Genomic DNA, 20,204 nt, shown 5'->3' on the forward strand with positions numbered 1-20,204 from the left:
ACTGATGGACACCAGCCAGCCCTGCCCTAAGCCCTCCCCTTCCCACAATAAAGCTGAATCCCCCCCCAGTTCAACACCTTATTGCACAGGTGGAATTAGAGACGGATGCTTTGGCTAAAGGAAGTTCCCAGGGGGAGCTGTGGAGGGAAAGGGAATGAGAGCAGGGGCGGGAGCGTGGGGGCAGAGCTTTGGGGCAGCCCACGGGGTTTTGGTGGTTCTGTTGCCGCAATGTGAAGGGCTGAGGAAGCACAGGCAGAGACGGGATGTCTGTAAAATAAATCATCTCTTTATTTCAGGTCGCATATCAAAGACGAGTTCTCCCTCTCTACTTCCAGGAAGGGTTTTTCTCCCCTAAATCGAATGGGGACAAAGTTCTGGCAGCTATGTAGGACAAGAGGGGCTCGTGCTCCGGGCAGTGCCGGGGGCATCGCTCCCAGCCAGACCTCACCTTTGAGACCCTCACTGGGGGTGCGAGCAGCCCGCGCAGGGACCCTTCCTCCTGCTCAGCACGAGCAGAACCTCACCAAGAAATAACAATCATGAAATCATAATTAAAAAAAAAATCATCTAATGCTTTTTCCCCCCCAAAATCAAGCCTGGTATCTAAGGCAGACAGCCCGAAGAGCAGCCCGAGATCCCTCTCCCTTCCCAGGAGCAGGGATGCCCGGTGCTGGCAGCAAGGCAGGGCTGGATCCTGGCGGCCAACAGGCGCGTCCCAGCACCACGCACCCGGCTCCTCCGCCTGGGTTGAGCCCCTGGTTCAGCCCCGCTGCAGGATTGACCCCACGGCCCTTTTGGGTTGCGTGGCCGTCGGTCATCGCCCTCCTCCTGGCTGCAGGAGCTTCCCAGCGGCTTCCACACGCAGCTTCTCGAATGCCCAACGTGAAGCTCAGAGTCTCTCCAAGGAGTCCAGGGGCCCTGGCATGAGTCCAGCACCTTCCTTCCACATCTGGGCACCAAAACACGCCTCTGGGCTCCTCCACGACCCCCTTTCAGGCTCCTTGCTTTATTGCCGTGCCCCCGAAATTCGCAAACGGGAGCGGTCAAAAGGCACAGGACTGAGTTCAAGGCAGATGTGAAATGCAGCATATTTAAGGCTTTTGCTTCTTTTAAATTAAAAAAAAAAAATAATAAAAATAAACAGGGGGAAGTTTTGGATCCTGGTTTCCTGAGCGCAGTCGGGGCTGGCCGGGGCTCGATCCACTCGCCCGCTAGGTGAAGGACCAGAGCTGGTGGGGGTCCGAGGGGTTGCAGGGGACCATCGACGGGTGCTTGCCTCGTGCCGTCAAACACATGCGGGAGGCTGGGTTTTTAATCAGCCGGTCCTGGCCGAAAACAAAAGACAGTGCCTGGCTCAGCTCGCCCCAAAGGACAGGAGCGAGGGGTGAAGCACCAGCATCCCACGGCACTCCCCGGGGACGGGGCTGGAGGGGGCTGCTCACCTGCACCAGCTCCCACTCCTCGTTGGGGGGCACCCGCGTGGGCTTCCCCCGGTACTGGCACTCGCCCAGCTCCACCAGCCCCGAGCCAGCCCGCAGGCACAGCTGCTTGCCGATGTTGTGCCGCAGGTCCCGCTGCGTCGTGTACTCGAAATACTGCGGGGGGGCAAGAGCAGGGTGAGGGAGGGGGAATGTCAGCCCCTCGCCAGCTGCACCCCGATAAAACAACCCATGGGGGAAGCATGGAGGGGCTGCGAGAGGGGCAGTGCTCCTTGGGGTCGTGCAGGTGCCTACCTGGTTGCCCCCCATCCCATGGCACGGGTACATGATGAGCGGTTTCCCACCGTGGTTGTTCTCACCGACATCCAGGCAGCTTTTGGTGCCCTCATTTTTAATCTGCAGGGAGAGAAAAAAAATAATAATAAAAACAGGGAGCCTGGATGGAGCCACGCTCGGTGCTGGGGTCGCAGGGCACCTAAGTATCACCGTGCAAACACGGCGCCGGTACCGGTGCCAGGTCCGGGTCCCTCGTCCTTTCCAGGACACCAGGAACGCCCGCGGCAGTGCCTCCTCCCCGTGGCTCAGAGCGAGAGCCGCCCGGCCAAAGTTTCAGGAAATAGAAGTGGATTTAAACCCGGGTGGGAGCCAGTGCCAAGCCCTCGGCGGACACGTAACCACGCTCAGCTTCCCTTCAGCCGGTCCCACGAGCCCGGGGAATTACACACACACGCAGACCACCGGGTGCCAGCTTGGAGTAGGGGATTTTTGGCAGCTCCCTCCCCGCAGGCAGGGCCAGTGCCTCATGTCCTGCCCGCCCCTCTCTGCCTCGTCTCTTGGCACAGATCATTTATTTTTTTGGGGTCCACCTGTCAATGCCCAGAGTTGATGGCATGGGTTAGAAAAACTTTCAGCTGGGGAAATTTTCAGCTGTTTTGCCTGATTTAACCCATGCAACGGCCCCTCCAGGGCCCCAAAACCAGCTCTGCTGGATTCCAGCTCCCAGCTTCACCTCTCCGCTGTCAGCTGGAGCCCGAAGCAGCCCCATCAGCCGAACCAGAAAGGCAGGGGCCCCTCCAGCACCCTGCTCCGGGCTGCCTTAAATGCAAAAAGCAAAGCCCAGCCTGCTGGGGACGTTGCTGCCACCACTCTTTGTAGCAGAGGGAGCAGCCCAGGGGGTGGCAGGAGCTCCACACCCCCCTACTTACCGCCCCATAGAAAGTGGGAGTCAGGTCGGGGACGAACATCTCGGGGTAGATGGTCTGCAGGTACCAGGTGAAGTTCTTGCAGTGAAGCTGCTCCCTCAGCTTGCGCCGTTCTGTAATGTCACCATACGTCTTCTATCGACAAAGTCACGTGAGAAAATTAAACTAACCTCCGAAGCCAGCCAGGAAACCCCCCCGAGCCAGCACAGAGCTTTGTCCTCCCAGCTCTGCCACCGTCCGTCACATCGCCCCCGAGTCCCACAGCAGCCGGGACCGAGACAGGCTCTGGGGTCCCACGAGACACCGCTGGCCCCAGGCAGGATTTGGCTGCTCACACCTGGGACGTTCTGGTGTGAGAGCAAAGCCAAGCAGCCGAAAACCCTTTGGTGTTGTAAAAGAATGCGGATTTTTCTGCTGGAAAGTGGTATGGCAAAAAAGGGCGTTTTTTTGGGGCTATATCCTTCCACCTGCATTTGTTTGCCCAGCTCCGGGCTGAGCACGCAGATCCCTTGCATCTCCCTCTGCTCAGGCCTGAGCTCCGTGCAGGATCAGGCCCCCAGGACAGCGAAAGCACCGCTGGCGTGCACGGTACCTCTCTGGCCATCTGCGCAGCCTGCTGGTTCCTCCTGTAGAAGATCTCCTTGTAGCTGTCCATCCACACCTCGGCCAAGCGGACCTGGTTCCTGGAGATCACCTGCGTGCCCTTGGGGAAGGTGTGGGGGCTCTTGGAGCGGAAGACGTGGCCCACAACGGAGCAGGGGATGATCTCGAGCTGGCCCCCGCACTGCCAGACCTGCGGGGACGAGACGCGGGGCTCCAGCACCCCCCGAGGGCATGGGTGCCCCCGGATAAAGGGCATTCCCCAGAGCCGTGTTTTAAAGAAGGTGCCTGGCCCTCACCCTGAAGGACATTTCCACGTTCTCGCCCCCCCAGATCTCCATCTGATCGTCGTAGGAGCCGATGTGCTCGAAATAGGACCTGGAGATGGCGAAGAGGCCGCCGGCGAAGGTCGGAGATCTGAGAGAGAGAGAGAGAAAACGGGGGCTGGAGGGAGGCTGCCTGCACCCCCCCTGTGCCTCCACCTGCAAAATGGGTTAAAAAAAAAAATAAAAAAATAGCAGAGGTCTGAATTTTGGGGACACCACAGAGCAGCTGCAGCTCCTCGAGCTCCCACAGCTGTGGCAGAGGGGACACGGCCAGGACAGAGCCGCTGCCAGGAGGGGACAGCAGGAACGCGGTGGCAGCATGACTCCGAGGGGCCTCGCTGCTGGTCCGCCATCCAAAGCGAGAGGAGGATATTATTACCGAAAACCTATCGCAGAAAAGAAAGGCAGAGATTAGCTCAGTGACCGGGCACGCTATTCACTCCTCCGGCTTTTCTAATCTGCTCCATCTGATCTTTACAAGAGGGAGGCTGGAATAGAAACTTGCTTTTATTCAGGAAAAAGGAGGGGGGAAAAAAAGGGGGGGCTTGTTGAGTGGCTGCGTTCCTGCCGAGAGGAGCAGAGAGAGATTAGACGCTGCTGGGAGCCAAACCGTCGGAAAAAGGGACCTTTATTGGGGCAGGGACGTCGCCCGGGTGACCTGTGCACAAAGCCAGCCCTGCTGCGGGCAGGATGCGGCCACGGCCAAACAGTGTCGGGTATCTCCCGGCGGGGCTGCTGGGGGCACCGGCCGGAGATGCAGAGGGGAATCTCCCCCCCTTTAACACCCCTGTGGTCTTGCAGCTCTGCCAAAATCCCTCCCCTGGCTGCTTTGAACGGCCGGGATGAACAAGGACCTGCTTTAGGGGGTTACCCCGACCCGTCGGGCATTCTTTCTGCATTATTTCCAACCCGCACGGGGTCCCTGCCTGCTCGCAGGCTGCACTCCACGCACCCCACTGCTGTGGGTCTGCCTGCAGACAGCCCCAGCTCCCCCAGGGGAGGATTTTTCTCGTGCTGTTTAACCCCACGGGGAGAAGAGAACCCCATGGATGTGGCCAGCAGGCTGCAGCCTGAGAGCAAAGCAGTGTGCCTGGGCGCTGGGGGGTTTCTCTGCATGCATAACGGGGTGGGAAGAAAGAAAACCCGAGGTGTCTCTGCACAGCCTGACCCACAGGTAACATCCCCTGGGTGCTGTGCCAGCACAGGCAGCCACTGGTGCCCAGGATTTCCAAGTGCAAGAAGATAAAAGGCAGCAATTAGCGCTTAATGAGAAACTGTGCAAGAACCAAGATAGAGCTGGCGGTGATTTAAAAGCTCTTTTCATAGATGTTTGTGGCTCTGCACTCACCAAAGCTTCCCTGAGGTTTCCCCTCTGCTACCTCCATGGCCCTGACCTTCCCTGAGCATCCCCTCCTGGGGGAAAGCTGCCCGAGAGGCCCTGACCCGAGAATCCCATGGGGGGGATCCCCTGGGAACACACAGCTTCACCCGCTGGGCCTCAAAGCTGTGGCTTGCAGAGAGAAAAACACCGGGGAAAACCCCAGCTTGCTGGGAAAGGAGAAAAATCGACCGGAGGAGCCGGCAGCTTCCTGGCACTGGACAGCCGGGGCTCGCACCCAGCTCTGCCACCTCGCCTGAGCATCGCCTGCTCGGCCAGCTCACTTTGCAGGTTTTGTGTCCGGAGAGGATGCCAACGCCCTCTGCCAAGGCTTACTTGATGGGGTAGGTCTCGTCCTTCCTCCTCTGCCTCTCCCGGGGCGGGATGACCTCCCAGCCGAAGGTCAGGCTCCAGTCGAAGTTGCCCCGGCTGTGCTGCTTGCCGTACTGCACCGGCTTGGAGAACTCGAAGGTGTTGAGGTCGATGGTGGTGATGTCGGGGCTGACGACGGCCGTGGGCTCTTCGGCGATGCGGGACAGGAGGGGCTCCAGCCAGCCGTGGAAGCACTCGCCTGGGGGCACAGGGAAGGGTGAACCGACCTCGCGGGCACCACCGTCACCTTCCCCTCTCCTCGGGGACCCGGGGGCACCCGCTCGTGGGACAGGGAGGGGGGTACTCACAGTGGGCGTCCAGGAAGGTCAGCACCTCCCCGCTGGCCACGCTGGCCCCCAGCAGCCGGGCCGTTATCAGCCCTTTCCTCTCCTCCTGCCGCACCACCCGCACGATCTGCAGCTGCTTCACGTAGCGCTCCAGCTCATCCTTCAGGTAGTCTGGGGGGGGTCAGGGGGGGAGGAGAGCCACCGGCTCCAGGTGAGTGGGGGTGTTCATCCCACTGGGTCCCTGCCCCTTGGAATTGGGGTAGGGGCTTCCCCGGTCCTGCTTGGACCCTGCACTTGGGTTGGGGTCCAACCGCGAGCCTGGGGAAACCCAAATCCTCCCCGTCCCCCCAGCCCAAGAGGTTTAAGTTGCTAAAAACTAGGCGGTTAATAAACCCCCGCGCTGCCCTGACCCGAGGAAACGAGCTCCCAGATCCACGCCTTGCCTTTCCCAAGGTCTTTTCCCGGCAGCCCGGGGAGAGGCTGCTCCTGCCCTGCCCTCGGCTTACAGCTGCTGCCCGTGTTCATGCAGCCAGGCCACAACCTCTTGGCCAAGGACCGGCCGAGAGCTCGCTGGGGCGGAAAGACAGTTGCACCCAGTTGCACCCAGTGTCACCCCGTGCAGAGAGCTTGGAGAGGACGACCTGTGCTTGGGGCAAGAAAACCCAGGAAAGAATAGCTGCTGCGAGAAAGCCCCGAAGTGCTTTTCCCGGGGATGCTGCCTGCTGAGTGAGATGTTGCTCTTGCCCCATAGGATGTCCGCATGCCCCAGGGGATGTTTTGGGTGCAGAAACCCCTTTATGCCAAGGTGCTGTCGTGGCACACGCAGGTTTCTGCGCCCTGGAAGCTCACACAGCTGCCACGGGCGGAAACGGAGCGTTTATCTCCGGGACAGGGCAAGGGTAAAGTCTGCTCCTCTCCTGACATTGAAACATGTCATTAGTTTGCTTTGGGTGTAACTAATTAAGATTGCCAAACTGCGGTGTAGCGGGTGAGCGAGCTGTTTGCTGAGGTGGCAAGGTGTTTGCAGGAGGTGGGAGGAGTGCCTGGGTTTATCCGGGGGCTTTGTTAAAAGGAACCAGCAGCGTGAAAGGAAAGAAAACCAACAGCACTCAGCAGGTATGAAACAAGATGGAAAAACACCCGTCCGTGCCCTGAGCCACCCATCAGAGCTTTCTGCTCTTCCTCAGAGCTGCTCAGCGCCGCTCCCAGCTGCTCACGGGGTGGCAGCGATGCTCCTCGCCCCCCGTCCTGCAATGTCCCGTGTCCCCCCGCTGCCAGCCCCAACCCACCGTCCGTGCTGGCGTCGTCCACCAGGATGATCTCCTTCAGCAGCACGGCCGGGGAGGCGTGCAGGACGCTGTACACCGTGCGCAGCAGCGTCGACCACGCTTCGTTATGGAAGACGATGACCACGCTGGTGGTGGGCAGGGGCGGGCAGCGCTTGAATTTCTGGTCGATGCACCTAAGGGGGGCGGGTGGGGGTTGGAAAAAAAAACAAATAAAGCAGAATTTAAGCACGGCATGGATGGGACGTGAAGAACCAGCGGGGCAGGGATGCCAAAACAAAATACCCCTCGTCCCCCTGCTGGGGCGTTCTGCATGGCGAGGCAGCAGCACCGGCAGCCCCCGCGGCTCTCGGCTCGCCACCGCTTTGATTTCACTCGGTTTCTACCTCTTCCCCCCCAGCCCTGTCGCCGCCACCTCCGGTTGAGTGAATAACATTCCCATCCCACCCCAGACCCGGTGTCCCCCCATTGTCACCGCTACACCTGCTAGGCACGGATAATCGCCTGCCGGCTTGGGGCTGGGGGGCCGGTCTGCGCACCAGGGCTGGGTTTCTACCTCCTATTCAAGCCTTTTTTCTCCAGGAGCCCCCCCCCAGACCCACCCCCGACCAGGCAGGGGCTGGGGGCACGCTCTAATCCGGCGGCCCAGCGCCGGAGGGCAGGCGGTGCAGTCTCTGGAGCTGAGGCCGCTTCCTTCGCCCCCCTGCCTGGCCGGCTCTGAGGCTGTTCCACTCGGCTAAGAAAAGAAAAAGTCAGATTACGGCAGAGCTGGCCGAAATAAAAGAGGGAAGGGAGGAGCTGGGGGAGATGCTGGAGCCAGCCGGCCGTGGGGCCAGGAGCAGGTACTTGGGGACACAAAGAGCCGCCGCACGCTTTCACCCCTTGCAATTAAAAACCAAGCATGAGGCAGACCGAAATTAGGGGAAATTCTGGCTCCCCAGCCTGCCGGCCCCAAGACGGTGAATTTCTGCCACCTGTGCCGGACTGCTACCCCACCAATAGCGGAGGCAGCGAGCCTTGCTTTTATTTCCCCTTAAACCTGCCCTGGAAGGAGCAAATGAAGACTCAAACGAGCCCAGGGCTGCATGGAGGGGGCTCTTACTCCGGCGGGCGGCTGTCGGGTCCCAGCGCTCGCTGGAGGGAGATGCGGTCGCTGGCGAAGGCGTTGAAGCAATGCTTCTCGTAGCCCCGCTCCTTCTCCTTGGTCTCCTCCGGCGTCCACTGGTCCTTCTTGAAGGCTTTTCCGTCAGCTCCCGGGCTGTTGGGGTCCTGGGGGGGCCGCTCCATCAGCGGGCGCAGCTCCGCCGCCGTGTAGAAGCCGGGCAGGCAGGAACGGGCGCTGCGGGGCGGCTCCTCCGGCTGCACCGGAGCCCCGATCTGCAGCTTGGGCATCGAGTCCCGAATGTTGTTGACCGCCCCCAGCATCAGGTCGATGACCTGGTCCTTCCCGTGGACGATGTTTTTCAGCCAGGGCTCCTCGCTCGGGTCTCTGTCCCCGACGTCCCTCTGCAGGATGAAGAGGAAGAGGACGAAGATGGCGCCCACCAGAGCCACCTTCAGCGGGCTGTAGCGTCGCCGTAGGAGCCTCATCCTCCACGGGGCGGCCGCGCCGTCCTCCCCACGTGTCAGCGACGTGTGTTTAGGGACACGGGGTCTCCAGGCGCTTCATGGTGACGTGCTGTGCTCTGCTAGCCTGGGGAGGAGGAAAAACACCCGCAGGTTAATTCCCAGACCGCAGTCAACAGGATGCACTTTGGCTGCGATATATAAAGTTCACTCTCCGCGGGGCAGCGAATGAGTCTGGCTCTTGGCATCGCTGCCAGCAAGCGGAGCCTCTCCCACGTGGCACCTCCCAGTCCCTCCAGCCCACAAACCCACGCTGAAAATAAAATCCCACACAAAAAGTGGGGCTTGAAGGAGGCTGTGAGCTGTGCCGGATGCTGCAGCATCACCCCGCAACCCTGCACGCGGGGAAGGAGCCACGCAACGGAGCTAAAAGAGCCACTAACTTCCCTCTAATATCCCCAGTTATGCAGAAAAAGCCTTTCCCAGATACTTTTCCTGCCTGCAGCATCGCTGGGAAGGAGAAGATGTGCGAGTCCCCCCCGAGCTTCGCTTTTTGCTGAAGGGGAGCAGCAGGTCCAGCGCCCGGCTGAGCGCTCCACGATGCCGCCGGGACCGCCGAGCTCTGCCTCCCACCGCTCTTTGTGAGCTGCTGCCACCGGAGCATGGACAAGCTCCGTGGGAGCCATTCACCGGCATCTCCCCTCCTCCTCTTCAGAATCTCCCCCTCCTTTTTTTTTTTTTTTTGATGCTTTGAAAATTGCGAAGCCCCCCACAGCGCTCTGGAGTGGAAAAGGGCACCTGCCATCAACTTCAAGGGCGAGGAAGCTCAGCTCGGGGCTCCTTATTCTTCTGCGGCCGTGCGAGGCTTTATGGGCCGGGGGAATAAAGCAGCGGGCTTGTAAAGGAGGAGGAGGAGGAGGAGGAGGAGGGAGGGGGACAGCCCGGTCCCTGCACCCGAGGTCACCGCTTTTAGTGCTGAAGGGCTGCGGGATCAAAGCCGGCAGCCAGAGCACGCTTCACTGCCAAGTGCGCCTGCAGAGAGGGGTACCGGCTCCTGAGGAAGATGCTGAGAACCACTCAATGCACAGGGGGGAAAACAAAAAGCAGGAGTAAGGAAAAAACCCCAATTCTCCCCATTTCACTTGTTGGAGAGCTGAGCTTCCGCCTCACTTGAACCCCTGGGTCCTGAGGTTCTCAAAGCCTCATTTGGCAAGGCAGCATCAGGCAGTGAGGAGTGACCTGTTTTGGGGAGAAATGCCTATTTCCACCATCCCCACATCTCTCCAATAATCCCCTGCCTGCCACGTTGCTGTGACCACACTAATGAAGCGCTCGTTACCCGCTAATAAGCCCCAGCACGGCATCCAGGGCCAGGGCACCGCTTAGTGCACAACAGCAGCTGCAGCCCCCAAGGGTCCATCCCAGGGGTGCTCCTACCTCAAACCACAGCCCCACCCCCTACCCCAAAAGCGACAAAAAACCCCGACAAGCAGCAAAACAACCCCTCGACACGCTAAAATCTCAGGCCAGCCTTTCTCAGAGGGCTCTCTCCCTGCTTTAACCTCCAGCGGGCGTTGTAAGCGAGCCATGAAGAGCGGAGCTCGTGGGGTTTGTGGACATGGCATCGAGAGGACAAACATGAGCCATGGGACGTTTCCTCCCCAAAACCACCGAGTGACACCCCCGCAGCAGTGCAGGCACCGAGTCATGGCGCAGGATGGGTCCCCGGGGTGACTTCTGCAACGAGCTGCAGCAGGAACTCCCGTGCGCTGCTTTCTGCTCCCAGTCCTCCACCACAAACCCATTCCCACGGGTCAGAGCCACCACAAACCCCGATGGGCATCACCCCCCGAGCTCCCTCCTGGCCACAGCACCCCAAAATTCCCCCCTGGGACAGGGCTCGCCCAACACCCAGCAAAACCAACGGTGGAGTGAGCACGTCGCAGCTGCGTGGCGTCGGTCCCCAACGGAGCCTGTTGTATGCAGAAGAGGTCAAAAAAAAAGTAAAAAAAGGAGAAAAAAAAGGAGAGTGGGTTGAAATAATCACCGGCACGGTCAGGCCGAGGGTGGCAGCGGGACGGAGCCCGAGTGGCGGGGGTTCCCACGCAGCTGCGACACCCAACGCTTCCTCTTTGACGCCCGAGGGAGGAATCGGGGCGGGGGGGAAGCTCTCGGAGCCCAAATCGGGACCTTCCTCCGGGGAAGGAAGCACCGCGGGGGGGACAAATCAAGGCAGAGCAGAGGGACCTCGACGCCGCGCCCCGAGTCACGGCCCCGGCTCCACGTGGCGGCCGCGTTGGGCTCCGGGTGCCGACGGCCCCCTGGGACCACGCCGGCGGGGTGCAGCCCCCCGGTGAGACCCCGCTCCGTGCACACCGGGGGAAATCCGGTCCCGGTCCCCCTGGCTCCGAGGAACGGTTACCGGAGCCTCCGGTTCTCCCCGGAGCATCGCGGCGCGGCTTTAGTTTTAAGCAGATTGGTTAAAAACAGAGAAAATGGGGTGGGAAAGGGAACGTGAGCGCGGCTCGGTGCTACGGGACGGACCCGGGTGGCCCTAGGGGGCGGGAGGGCTCCCGCCGCCCCCTGGCCGGGATGAGGGCTCCGGGCAGGGCTCCGGTCCCTCCGCAGCCGGGACACCGGGGCCAGGAGCGCGGCGTGGGCTCTGCCTACCGGGGGATGAAAAAGGAACCGGGACCCCCGGCCGGCTGCGGGACGGATCCTGCCCGCCTCAGCGCCCCGAGCCCCGCAGCACCGGGACCCGCTGGGTTACACCGGGGGGCTCCGTGCCGGCCCCGAGCCTGCGGCACCGGCTGAGCACCGAACCGGCTCCGTCCCGGTTCCCAGCACCTTTCCCCGGGCACCGGGACCGGGACCGGGACCGGGACCGGGACCCACCCCCTCCCCAGCCCCCGCCCCCCCTCACCTGGCTCCGTAGCGGCGGCGGGCGCGGGGCCGCAGGTGCCGTACCGGGACCAGGGCGTGGCCGGGGGGCGTGTCAGGGGGCGTGGCCACCGCCGCCACCTGCCACCGCCCCGGGGCACAGGTGCACGGCGCCCGCGCCGCGGTCCTAGCGCCGCCCGCCAGGGACTGCAGCCGCGGTCCTAGCGCCGCCCGCCGGCTAGCCCGGCCGGGGGAACGGGACGGGACGGGACGGGGCGGGGCGGGGCGGGGCGGGGCGGGGCGGGGGGGACGGTAAGGGTCTGACACCCCGGTACCGGCCACGGCGGGGCTCGTCGGGGGCACCGGGGCATAGAGCTGGGGGTCCTGAGAGCCACGGGGACGTGTAGGGGCTGCAGGGGCCGGGCACCGGGGGTCCTGGGAGCGATGGGGACCCAGAGGGGCTTGAGCCGTGGGTCTGGGGGGTGGCAGGGTCTGTAGGGTGCTGGGAGCCACGGGGGCCTATGGAGGCCATAGGGGGCTCCAGGGGCCTGATCCTGGGGTTGTGGGCGCCAGTAAAGGTCTTGGATCCCAGTGCTCTGGGTCCCGTAGCACCCGACGGCCGGGAGCTGCCGGGGCTGGGCACTGGGGGAGCGGCACCGGCTCGCCGCGGGTGCCCTCCCCGCTGGTGCTCAGTCCTTGCTTCGTGTTGAGTTAATTATTCTAGTTTGCTAATTATTCCGTGGCGGCAGCGTCACTACAAAGCCTCCGGAGCTCCCAGGTCGGCGGCAGTGTTTCGCTGCAGTTTGGACTTTATTTACAGTCCTTTTTATCGGGCTGCGATAATTGCCGCTCGTGTTTTCGCGTGTGAGTGGGTAAACAGACTATCGACACTGGCACTTGCTAATTATTCCCATCTCTCTGTCGTCCCTGTTTAGCCTTTATCTTCTCACTGACCTTCTGATGGCACCAGTTTGCTGCTTGCCAGCAGCGCGGCGGATCGGGACGGGGACGCGCGTCCCCACGGCGTGTGCTGGGGCAGCAGCCCCAAGCCTTGAGCCCTGCTCCACGCGCCCCATTCCCCTTGTCCTCAAGCCCCGTGCTTAACGCTAGATGGTGGTATCTTCCCGGAGCTTCGGCCTGAGCCCTGGTGGCTGCCCGATACTGCTGATGGCAGGAAAAGTCCCTGGAAAAGCCAGGTGAGATAGCGGTGTTGGGAAAGAGACCCTCCGGAGAGCACGGGTGGAGGAAGGACGTGGCTGGGGACAATGTGGCAGGTACATGCACGGGCAGCCCTCTCTGCAGGGGCTTTCTGCACACCGAAGGAAGGGCACGAGCAGCCCCCAACCTCCCTGAGCATCTCTGTCGCGACATACAGAAGGGCAGAGGAGCATGAGGGAGGTGCTGGAGGCACTGGGGAAACCCCAGCAGCTTTCTCCGGGCTCCCAAAGGCAGAAGGGATGAGTGCTGGGAGGATTTTAACACCCATCAGAGCATTTTCGTTGGCTCCTGTGCTGTACAAAGGATTTGGGGATTTGAGCTGGGGTGGAGTGAGTATTAATTTGGATTATTGGGGTATTAGCTTGAATATTAGCTGCCTTACAGAGGATAAGCTTTGTGGCGGTCAGCATTGCAGATGCACAACTACCCAGCAGCCTCCGCATTAAAGCAGCAACAAATTGCTTGAGAAGGGCAGGGGAAGGCTAAGTAACAGAAAAGACAAGTGTCTTACCTGGCATGGTGCAGAGAAGAGCCAAAACTCACCCGCCACAAGGCCACCCATGGCCTCCATAATAGTCTCCTGTGCTTTTCAGAGCTAATTTTAAACCCAGGGTTTGCACAGCAGTCGCCTGTAATTCACTGCTGCTTTATTTCCTGTCTCGCTGCTGTGCAGAGGTTTCGCTCTTAACGCAAAAAAACTGAAGGGAAATTCCCTGCCCCAATTTTTTCTGTTACTGATCTTTTTCAGTTGCGACGCGCCGAGCCCGATGTCACGCCGCGGCTACCCGGCTGGGGGAAGGAGGGCCCCCCCCAAGAGTAAGTGTGGTCCTGCGGAGAAGGGAGTTTTGGGGCTTCGAGGGGTCCACACAGGTCTGTGTCGTGGGGAGCAGGGTGGGAATGGTTTTTTTCTCCTCATTAAACCAGCCCCAATCCCCAGTGCCATGGGAGAACGCGGCTGACGGCACGTCCTTCCCCTCCGAGTCACTCGGTGAGCGACCGGGTCCCCGAGTTTTTGTTTTTGTTCTTGGATTGCTTTCTTTAATTGCGATTTGAAAAATGCTTTTCAAGGTTACACAGGAGATTAAAATCTCCTGCCCTCCTAATGCCACAGTAGTAATTTGGGGGAAATTAAGAAGCGTTGAGCGACTGAAAAAACAGCAGGAATCTTAAAAAATCAATACAGGCTTACTTGGGAATGACAGCTCCAAATCACACACCTCTTAATAATTAATTGGCATAGTTATATATAACTCCTAGGCAAAATACATCCCCTTAATCTTTAATTTGATATGTTACCAATGGCGTTAGCTGCTTTGGAGGTTGCGAAGTTTATATCCTTGGCTTTTAGGAATCAGTGGGACCCAAACAGCTGAAAATACAATCCAGCTATCATCACGGCTTGTTTGTGGGCTAAAAAGCACAGAAATACCCTGCTCTGGAAGCGGACCTTACCATTTTGTCTGAAGTTTTCTTTGCGCTCGGTGCGTTTCCTTCACGTCGGCTGGGATTTCTGCCCTTCGCCCCTACCGGGGAATCCACAACACTCTGGGTGCCAGAGGAGGTTTCATCAAACCCATCAGCTGAGCCTCTAATTACAGAGCCGGAGCTTAAATTCACAGAGCTGAGCAGCAGCGAACCTGGAAAATATGACAGGAAGCAAAGCTGATTTGCATGTCTATGCTAATCGAGATTGCACAAATCTTTCAAATCAAAATGTACTTTGCAGATGGCTTGCAGATTTATACCACACTTTGGTTTTATTTATTATCTTTCAGACTGGTAATAATTGGTGCAATATGGTAAAACTGGAAAGTCTAATCCACAATACAGCTGTTAAAGCAGCGAGAAATGTACTGAACACAACGCAGGGAGAATTTTCTTTGTAGTAACAATATTTGGTTAAAGCATACCATGTGGGCAAAAGCTGGATTTTCATTTGCAGAGTATTTTCAGGAGCAGAACGGGCAGCTCAGGGCTGAGCATTTCAAGAAAAGGGAATTGAGCCCCCTGTGCTTGGACCTCTTTTCCCTGCTGGTGTTCGTTGCCAGGAGTTTGTTTGCTCTCACACCACTGCACAAGAAAAATAAATCCCCTGAATGCACAGCCCTTGGTACTAAATGAATGTGAAATGCAAGTTTCCAGGTAGATTTTTACATAAATGGGACTTTTTGGTGTTTTGGAGCTCAGCTGCAGGCTGCAAGATGGAAGAGCCCAACTTGGCTGTTGAGTTATCCCCTGATTCTGACAGAATCACTTCCCTTTTCAGTTTTTCTGTTTTCTATGTAAATAGCAAGAGAACTGGAACTGGCAACGCTTCTTTCTGCACAGTCCCATATGCACAAGCTGAGATCTCTGGAGGTCTTGCACCACGACTGAGCACAGTCCTCCCCAGCTCTGGGTAACCTCGGTGGCTCCTTGCTGCCTTTGAAAAACACCCAGCTGGTCATTTCCTCTCGTTTTTTTCTTTTCTTTTCTTTTCTTTTTTTTTTTTTTTTTTCTGATTAGGCACAATGGAGATGGACAAAATATTCCTCCAGCTGTGTGAGGAGGTTACCAGGCTGCAGGATCTGTGTGCGAAGCAGGGCAAGCTCCTCCAGAAGCTGACTGCCAGGAAGGGCCCTGTCCTCGGTAAGCAGCAGGGCTGGGGAGGGCGTGCTGAAATTGCTCTTTCGCTAAAAAGAGCAGATCTACGCTGATGGGAGTGATTTGAACCTTCATCCTCATGCTGGCAAGGGCTTTGCTGCCAAAAGTGGGGGTGACATTAAAGCAGGCTTAAGGCACGCATGCTCCACTCCCTGTGCTGGCTGTCCTAGCTTTTTGGCTTCGCCTTCACCACCAAACCAGGAGTAACATGTGTGTGTCTGCTTCGAGGCGTGTTAAAACCACCACAGGCTGCTATTTACATGTGTCTCCCCTGGGGAGAGTGGGAAGGAGCTGGGGCAGATGGTACTCATTGCCTAGAGCGTTTTTGGAAGGCAGGGATGGTGGTGGAGCCTCCCTGGACTGCGGTTTGCCTGGGTGAATGTTCTCGCCCAGCAGCCTGCCTGGATTTCCAAGAAATCTCCTGGTCCCCCACCATGGCCCATGTGCTCATCTGCTTCCCCCTGTCCCCCTGCAGTCACATTAATCTTGCAGGGTTTTGCAAGTTTTTCCTGACCTTACAGGCTGTTTTCTGTGGTCAGGAGGGATTTGCCCAGACGAAGGGCTGCCATGTGCTGATTTTGCAGCCGGGCAGCCCCGCGTGCTCCCCAGCCCTGCGGTAGCCTCGTTTCCCCCATGAGGAAGGGGGCGAGCCTGCAGCATCACCATCTGCACGTCCTTCCCTCGGGGCTGGCATGCAGATAAGCAGCTCCAAACAGTGCCCAGACCAACGTCATTATGCAGGGACGCAGCGATATCTCAGCATTTCCCCTCCTAGGACAGCTACTGCTCTTCCTCCAACTCGCATCCCTTTCTGGCTCTCCTCAGATGCTGTTTCTTTGCTGCTCCAGCCTTGTGTTTGCTGCCACCCCCTAGCCGTGGGGGCAGCGAGATTTGCTGGCCCACTCTCCCCCCGAGGAGATAACACCCGGTAGTTTCACTGCAGCACAAAAGGAAAATGAAACGTGGGGAAGGGAAAACACAAATGCCACAATCCCCCAGAAATGACCTGATTCCTTTCAAAGATATCCCCATGTCGCTGCCGGTCCAGTGCACGGAGGACATGGCCACGGAGGAAGGGGAAAGGCCACCGGGCAGCCCACAGAAGTGCTCCGAGGCCCCGGAGGGCTCTGCCCACCCCCTGGTGCAGCCGCACGCTGCCGACGTGCCCGGCTTCGACAGCAGGTACCCACCGAGTGCCCCAAACGGCAGCGTCTTCGACGGCGGGGCTGGCAGAGCAGCTCTTGCTGTGGCTTTTGGCAGCAACAAGGCAGAGAGAAGTGAGAAGATGGATCTAGACACGTGGCTGAAGAACTGTAGGGTGCTTCCTATCATGAATAGCCCCGAGGAAGAAGTGAGAGCTTGCTGCAGCCCGCAGGAGTTCAAGGCACCAAATGCCGAGGCTGTGGACTCCTTCCTGACTCTCTTGGACCTTTACAAAGGCCCAGAAGCCCTTCAGAAGGAAGATGCTCCCAGTGAAAGTGCTCAGGCTGCTGAAGAAAAGGTGCCAGTAGAGATCCGAGGACCCATGAAGGTAAATGGTGAGGCTGGCAGGGATTTTTGTCTGGGAGTTTTGCATGCTCTTCCCAGTGCAACAGCATCTGCCAATCTTCATCATCCTCTCCATCAGCCCGGGTGTAACATGGGGAGCTCTGGCAGAGTAGAGGTTTATGGTTATGTCCTGAAAAGGCTTCTAGCACCCACTTATCCAGTTTTGAGGGGAATTAGGTCCATGAAAGTCCCTGGGATCTGGCTGCCAAGCACCTGATGAGTGAAACCTTTCCCGTGATCCATCCTGCTTCTGTCTGAGGCATTGAGGAAGCCTTGAGGTGATTGATTCAGTCTGGGAAGGCCTGTATTGACCTCCTTGGGATCTGCAAATTAAATGAGTTCTTAAATATTTCCTTTATTCTCTGATTTATCAGGTTCTGGTAAGACTTTGCAGTGTGCTATAGGCGGGACACCAGTGCTGGAATGGCAGTGAGTGTCCCCATAATGCCAAGCCCATTTCCTTTAATTTCTTTTCCCAAATGAGGCCCTTAAAAATTATTTCATGACTGCTGTGGCTATACATTCATGGGGAAAGCTATTGATTTTCAGCCTGGGCTTTATTTAGAAGCTAGTTTCTTTTTAAGAAGAAGGAGGAGAAGAAAGAAATAAGAGGAAGCGGTGTCTGTCTGGTAAAGTCCTAATGTGCCTTATCAGCACTTAAATGATAATGGCACAAAAGGAAATTACAAATGCTCTCAAGTTCACTTCTTACAAAAGCACTTTTCTCATGTTCTTGCTTGGGTAGTGATTGTAGCACTCGGGGGAAAGCGTTGGGTGATGGGGGAGGCTCAGGAGACAGCATCCTCTGGCAGATTTGGGCGAGGATGGAGCGAGGCGAGACTTGAGCTCCCCCAGACTCCAGCCCAGGGCAGCAGCCCTCTGCCCAGCCCTCCTGTGGGCACAGAACCTGCTGTTGGTTTGGGAGGCTGCACTTCGGCATGGTCAGCCCTGGGATGTGGAGGTTGAGACACAACTAGGGGCTTGAGAGAGGCTGCCTCTGCCCTTCCCACTGACCACTTCTCTCTTCCCATCCCTGCAGACGTCCTGGACACCAGGCTGGATGCTGGAGGATGCTCCGCTCGGGCAAGGTGACGTCCTCACCTCTGAGCCCACTCAGACTTATGACATTTGCCAGGCGATTTTCCCCTCGGATGCGGCAGCCCAAGCAGACTATTTAAAGCAAGTCTTAACCCATATGAAGTAGGACTTTCCACTCGTCAACCTGCGTATTTGCACCGCGACCACGATGGGCTCTGGACCTTCATGAGATCCTGCTGCTGGGTCAGCTCAGGCAGCAATCCTGTTCCGAGTAATCCGGCGTGCTCCCAAACTGGTGCTCCTGTCCCTTGTGCCCTGCTTGATGGGCCAGCTGGGGGCTCGGGGTGTGTTTTGGCTTTTTGAGCTTTGTGGATATCAAAGCAGCTTCTGTGCCAGGGTCTGGAGGTGTGTGGGGGATGTGGGGAGCTGTAACTCAATGGGAAATGAACATTTTTCAAAATTCTCCATAACCACAAAAGTTGAAATACTTTTTCTGTAAATAGAGACATTTGAAAAGCATTGGCTTTTTATGAGAAGTCTCAGCTCGGAGCTCAGTTCATCTTCATGCGGATGCTTGGGTGGCTCCATGAGCAGGATCAGGCCCTTGTTTGGCTGGAGGTCAAAGTGGGTTTTCTCCCATCACGGTGCAACCTCTCCATTTGCATCTCCAGCTCTAAGTTTTATCCCATGGCTCCTCAAATTAATTAGATCGTGGTATGACTTTATAGTGTTTTGTGCTCTTGTTTAGAACCTGGAAGAATATATCTGTTTCCAACATGCTAAGTTACTGGAAGCACCAGCTCAAACAGAGAGCCAGAGCAAGAAGGGCCATAAATTTATTTGGTATAAAATTGTAACAGCCATCCAAAACTTGCCGGAAGGAAGAAAACCATCCCAGTTCCTCCTGCTCTAAGAGCAAGTCCAGTAAATTTAATTTAAAAATCCCAGGCACAGATGGCTTTTCTCAAGAGTAAAAGCAGTCGTGGCACACTGGTTTCCATGAGCTGTGCTCTGAAATGAGCCACGCGTGTGTCTGTGCGTGGCATTGCCCGAAATGGCACAAAAAATCACACTGGGCGCATTTGGGGTCACCCGTCTCCGAATTTCGGCGTGATGCTCCGCCTGCGCTCCATCCCTGGTGACTCAGGCCATTTGAGCTGTCCAAATTCAACCAACTAACTTCACCGCGTGGACTTCGACGGGCTTCGTTATATTTTTAGATGTCGCGTTGTGCGGTGCAATTAGTCACCCCCCTCCCAGCCAGATGGTCCACGGTGACACAGGAGCTTCTTTTTTTAATCCGACACTTTCCATTGGCATGAGCATGCCTCTGCTTCCTAAATAACCTTAAGTATAGGGTGTTTGTTTTAGCCGCAGAGAGTGGGCGGCGTGTTATTGTTTTTCCCCAGGTTCGGCTCACCAGGGCTCCAGTGGGTGTCATTTCTGAAAAGGCAGGAGCAGAATGATGGCAGTTTCCAGTAAGGAGAAATTGGAAAATCAAGGCTTGATGTGCTGGATTAAACCTGCTGTAATTCTGGCTGCTGGGCGTGTGCGTCGGGCAAGCACAGGAATATGCGCATCCTCCCACGGCTCTTGTTTTCAAGGCTTGAAGCAGCTGAAGAAGGTGACCCCAGTGCTTCCCAGAGAGAACCAAGCCAGCCCAAAAGCAGCTGAACACCAGATTTGGGTGGAAAATGTTCACTTGTTGAGTTTTCTCCTCGAGGAGCCTGGGATGTGGGGAGGGAGAGGGGGCTGAGAGCCCGGGGCAACGTGCATGCACCCATGCACGTGCACACACACACACGCGTGCACACACACCCCGAACTCTGTACGAACACCCACAAATGTTACGAAATATTTACATTTCCTAAAGTGATAACAAATATTCTTGAAGGAAAGAAGCTCTGTGATGACTGTGGCTGTCCCCAGCCTCTCCCTTGTTCCTGGAATTGCCATCAGCAATAAGGGGAAGGGGGATCATCGCCCCACAGCCTGCAGCAGGACCCCCCTGTGCCACCAGCAGGAACGGGAAATCGTTACCAGCTGTTAATTAATGACCAGCCCTCTGTTGTCATCTCCCATTAATGGAAGAGAAATGCTTCCTTATCCCGTCTCGTTTGGCCATGGATTCGGGGAGTCTGAAACTGGAACACGGAGCACAGGACGTACATTTCCAATCAATGAAAGAACTTTAAACCACGGTCATTTGAAGCGTTTTCTGTATGAAAACTGAGAGCGATGTCTTGGGCTGGTGAATTTGGGAGGGGCTTTTGCTTTTAATGCAAGATTTGCCGCAGGCCTTTCCTGGGGAAAAACATGGGGCTAATGGGAAGGGAAAGAGGGGCAATCCCTGCAGCAGGGCGAGCCTCGCGGCTGGTCCCTCGTGAGCAGCATTTGAGGGTATTTTAGTGCTTGGTTTCC

The 20,204-nt window shown here is 57.5% G+C and overlaps 2 protein-coding genes across 14 annotated transcripts; one reads left to right on the top strand and one right to left on the bottom strand.

The window, feature by feature from the left end:
* Positions 1–264: 264 nt before the first annotated feature.
* Positions 265–14,145, bottom strand: GALNT6 (polypeptide N-acetylgalactosaminyltransferase 6). 5 transcript variants are annotated; one of them, XM_084500146.1, is made up of 11 exons: positions 14,007–14,145; positions 7,993–8,583; positions 6,894–7,066; positions 5,626–5,775; positions 5,282–5,516; positions 3,541–3,658; positions 3,234–3,434; positions 2,645–2,776; positions 1,734–1,835; positions 1,443–1,595; positions 265–1,325 (listed from the first exon to the last, which is right to left on the bottom strand). In XM_084500146.1, the coding sequence occupies exons 2-11, from the start codon at positions 8,478–8,480 to the stop codon at positions 1,212–1,214; spliced, it is 1,866 nt and encodes a 621-aa protein (XP_084356272.1). In that variant the 5' UTR covers positions 8,481–8,583; positions 14,007–14,145; the 3' UTR covers positions 265–1,211. The 5 variants fall into 5 exon arrangements, with proteins under 5 accessions (XP_084356272.1, XP_084356275.1, XP_084356273.1 ...); XM_084500149.1 differs by lacking the exon at positions 14,007–14,145 and adding an exon at positions 13,066–13,212; XM_084500147.1 differs by lacking the exon at positions 14,007–14,145 and adding an exon at positions 11,380–11,436.
* Positions 10,687–19,983, top strand: LOC311424774 (uncharacterized protein). 9 transcript variants are annotated; one of them, XM_084500182.1, is made up of 7 exons: positions 10,696–10,935; positions 12,272–12,532; positions 13,303–13,370; positions 15,060–15,182; positions 16,220–16,379; positions 16,458–16,728; positions 17,785–19,983. In XM_084500182.1, the coding sequence occupies exons 2-7, from the start codon at positions 12,447–12,449 to the stop codon at positions 17,947–17,949; spliced, it is 873 nt and encodes a 290-aa protein (XP_084356308.1). In that variant the 5' UTR covers positions 10,696–10,935; positions 12,272–12,446; the 3' UTR covers positions 17,950–19,983. The 9 variants fall into 9 exon arrangements, with proteins under 9 accessions (XP_084356306.1, XP_084356308.1, XP_084356311.1 ...); XM_084500180.1 differs by having other exon boundaries at positions 10,687–10,809; positions 16,220–16,728; XM_084500185.1 differs by having other exon boundaries at positions 10,727–10,935; positions 16,220–16,735.
* Positions 19,984–20,204: the final 221 nt, after the last annotated feature.

Source organism: Aythya ferina (assembly GCF_964211825.1).
Source record: "Aythya ferina genome assembly, chromosome: 28".
Lineage (NCBI taxonomy): Eukaryota > Metazoa > Chordata > Aves > Anseriformes > Anatidae > Aythya > Aythya ferina.

Bases quoted from the DNA above. Each gene is read 5' to 3' on its own strand.
- GALNT6 (XM_084500146.1), bottom strand. From the start codon at position 8,480: ATGAGGCTCCTACGGCGACGCTACAGCCCGCTGAAGGTGGCTCTGGTG. The intron at 7,067-7,992 runs GTAAGAGCCCCC...CGCCCCCCTTAG, and splicing joins CCCGACAGCCGCCCGCCGGA to GTGCATCGACCAGAAATTCA. The intron at 5,776-6,893 runs GTGGGTTGGGGC...GACCCCCCCCAG, and splicing joins GGACGACGCCAGCACGGACG to ACTACCTGAAGGATGAGCTG.
- LOC311424774 (XM_084500180.1), top strand. From the start codon at position 12,447: ATGGTGGTATCTTCCCGGAGCTTCGGCCTGAGCCCTGGTGGCTGCCCG. The intron at 12,533-13,302 runs GTGAGATAGCGG...GATCTTTTTCAG, and splicing joins AAAGTCCCTGGAAAAGCCAG to TTGCGACGCGCCGAGCCCGA. The intron at 16,729-17,784 runs GTAAATGGTGAG...CCATCCCTGCAG, and splicing joins AGATCCGAGGACCCATGAAG to ACGTCCTGGACACCAGGCTG.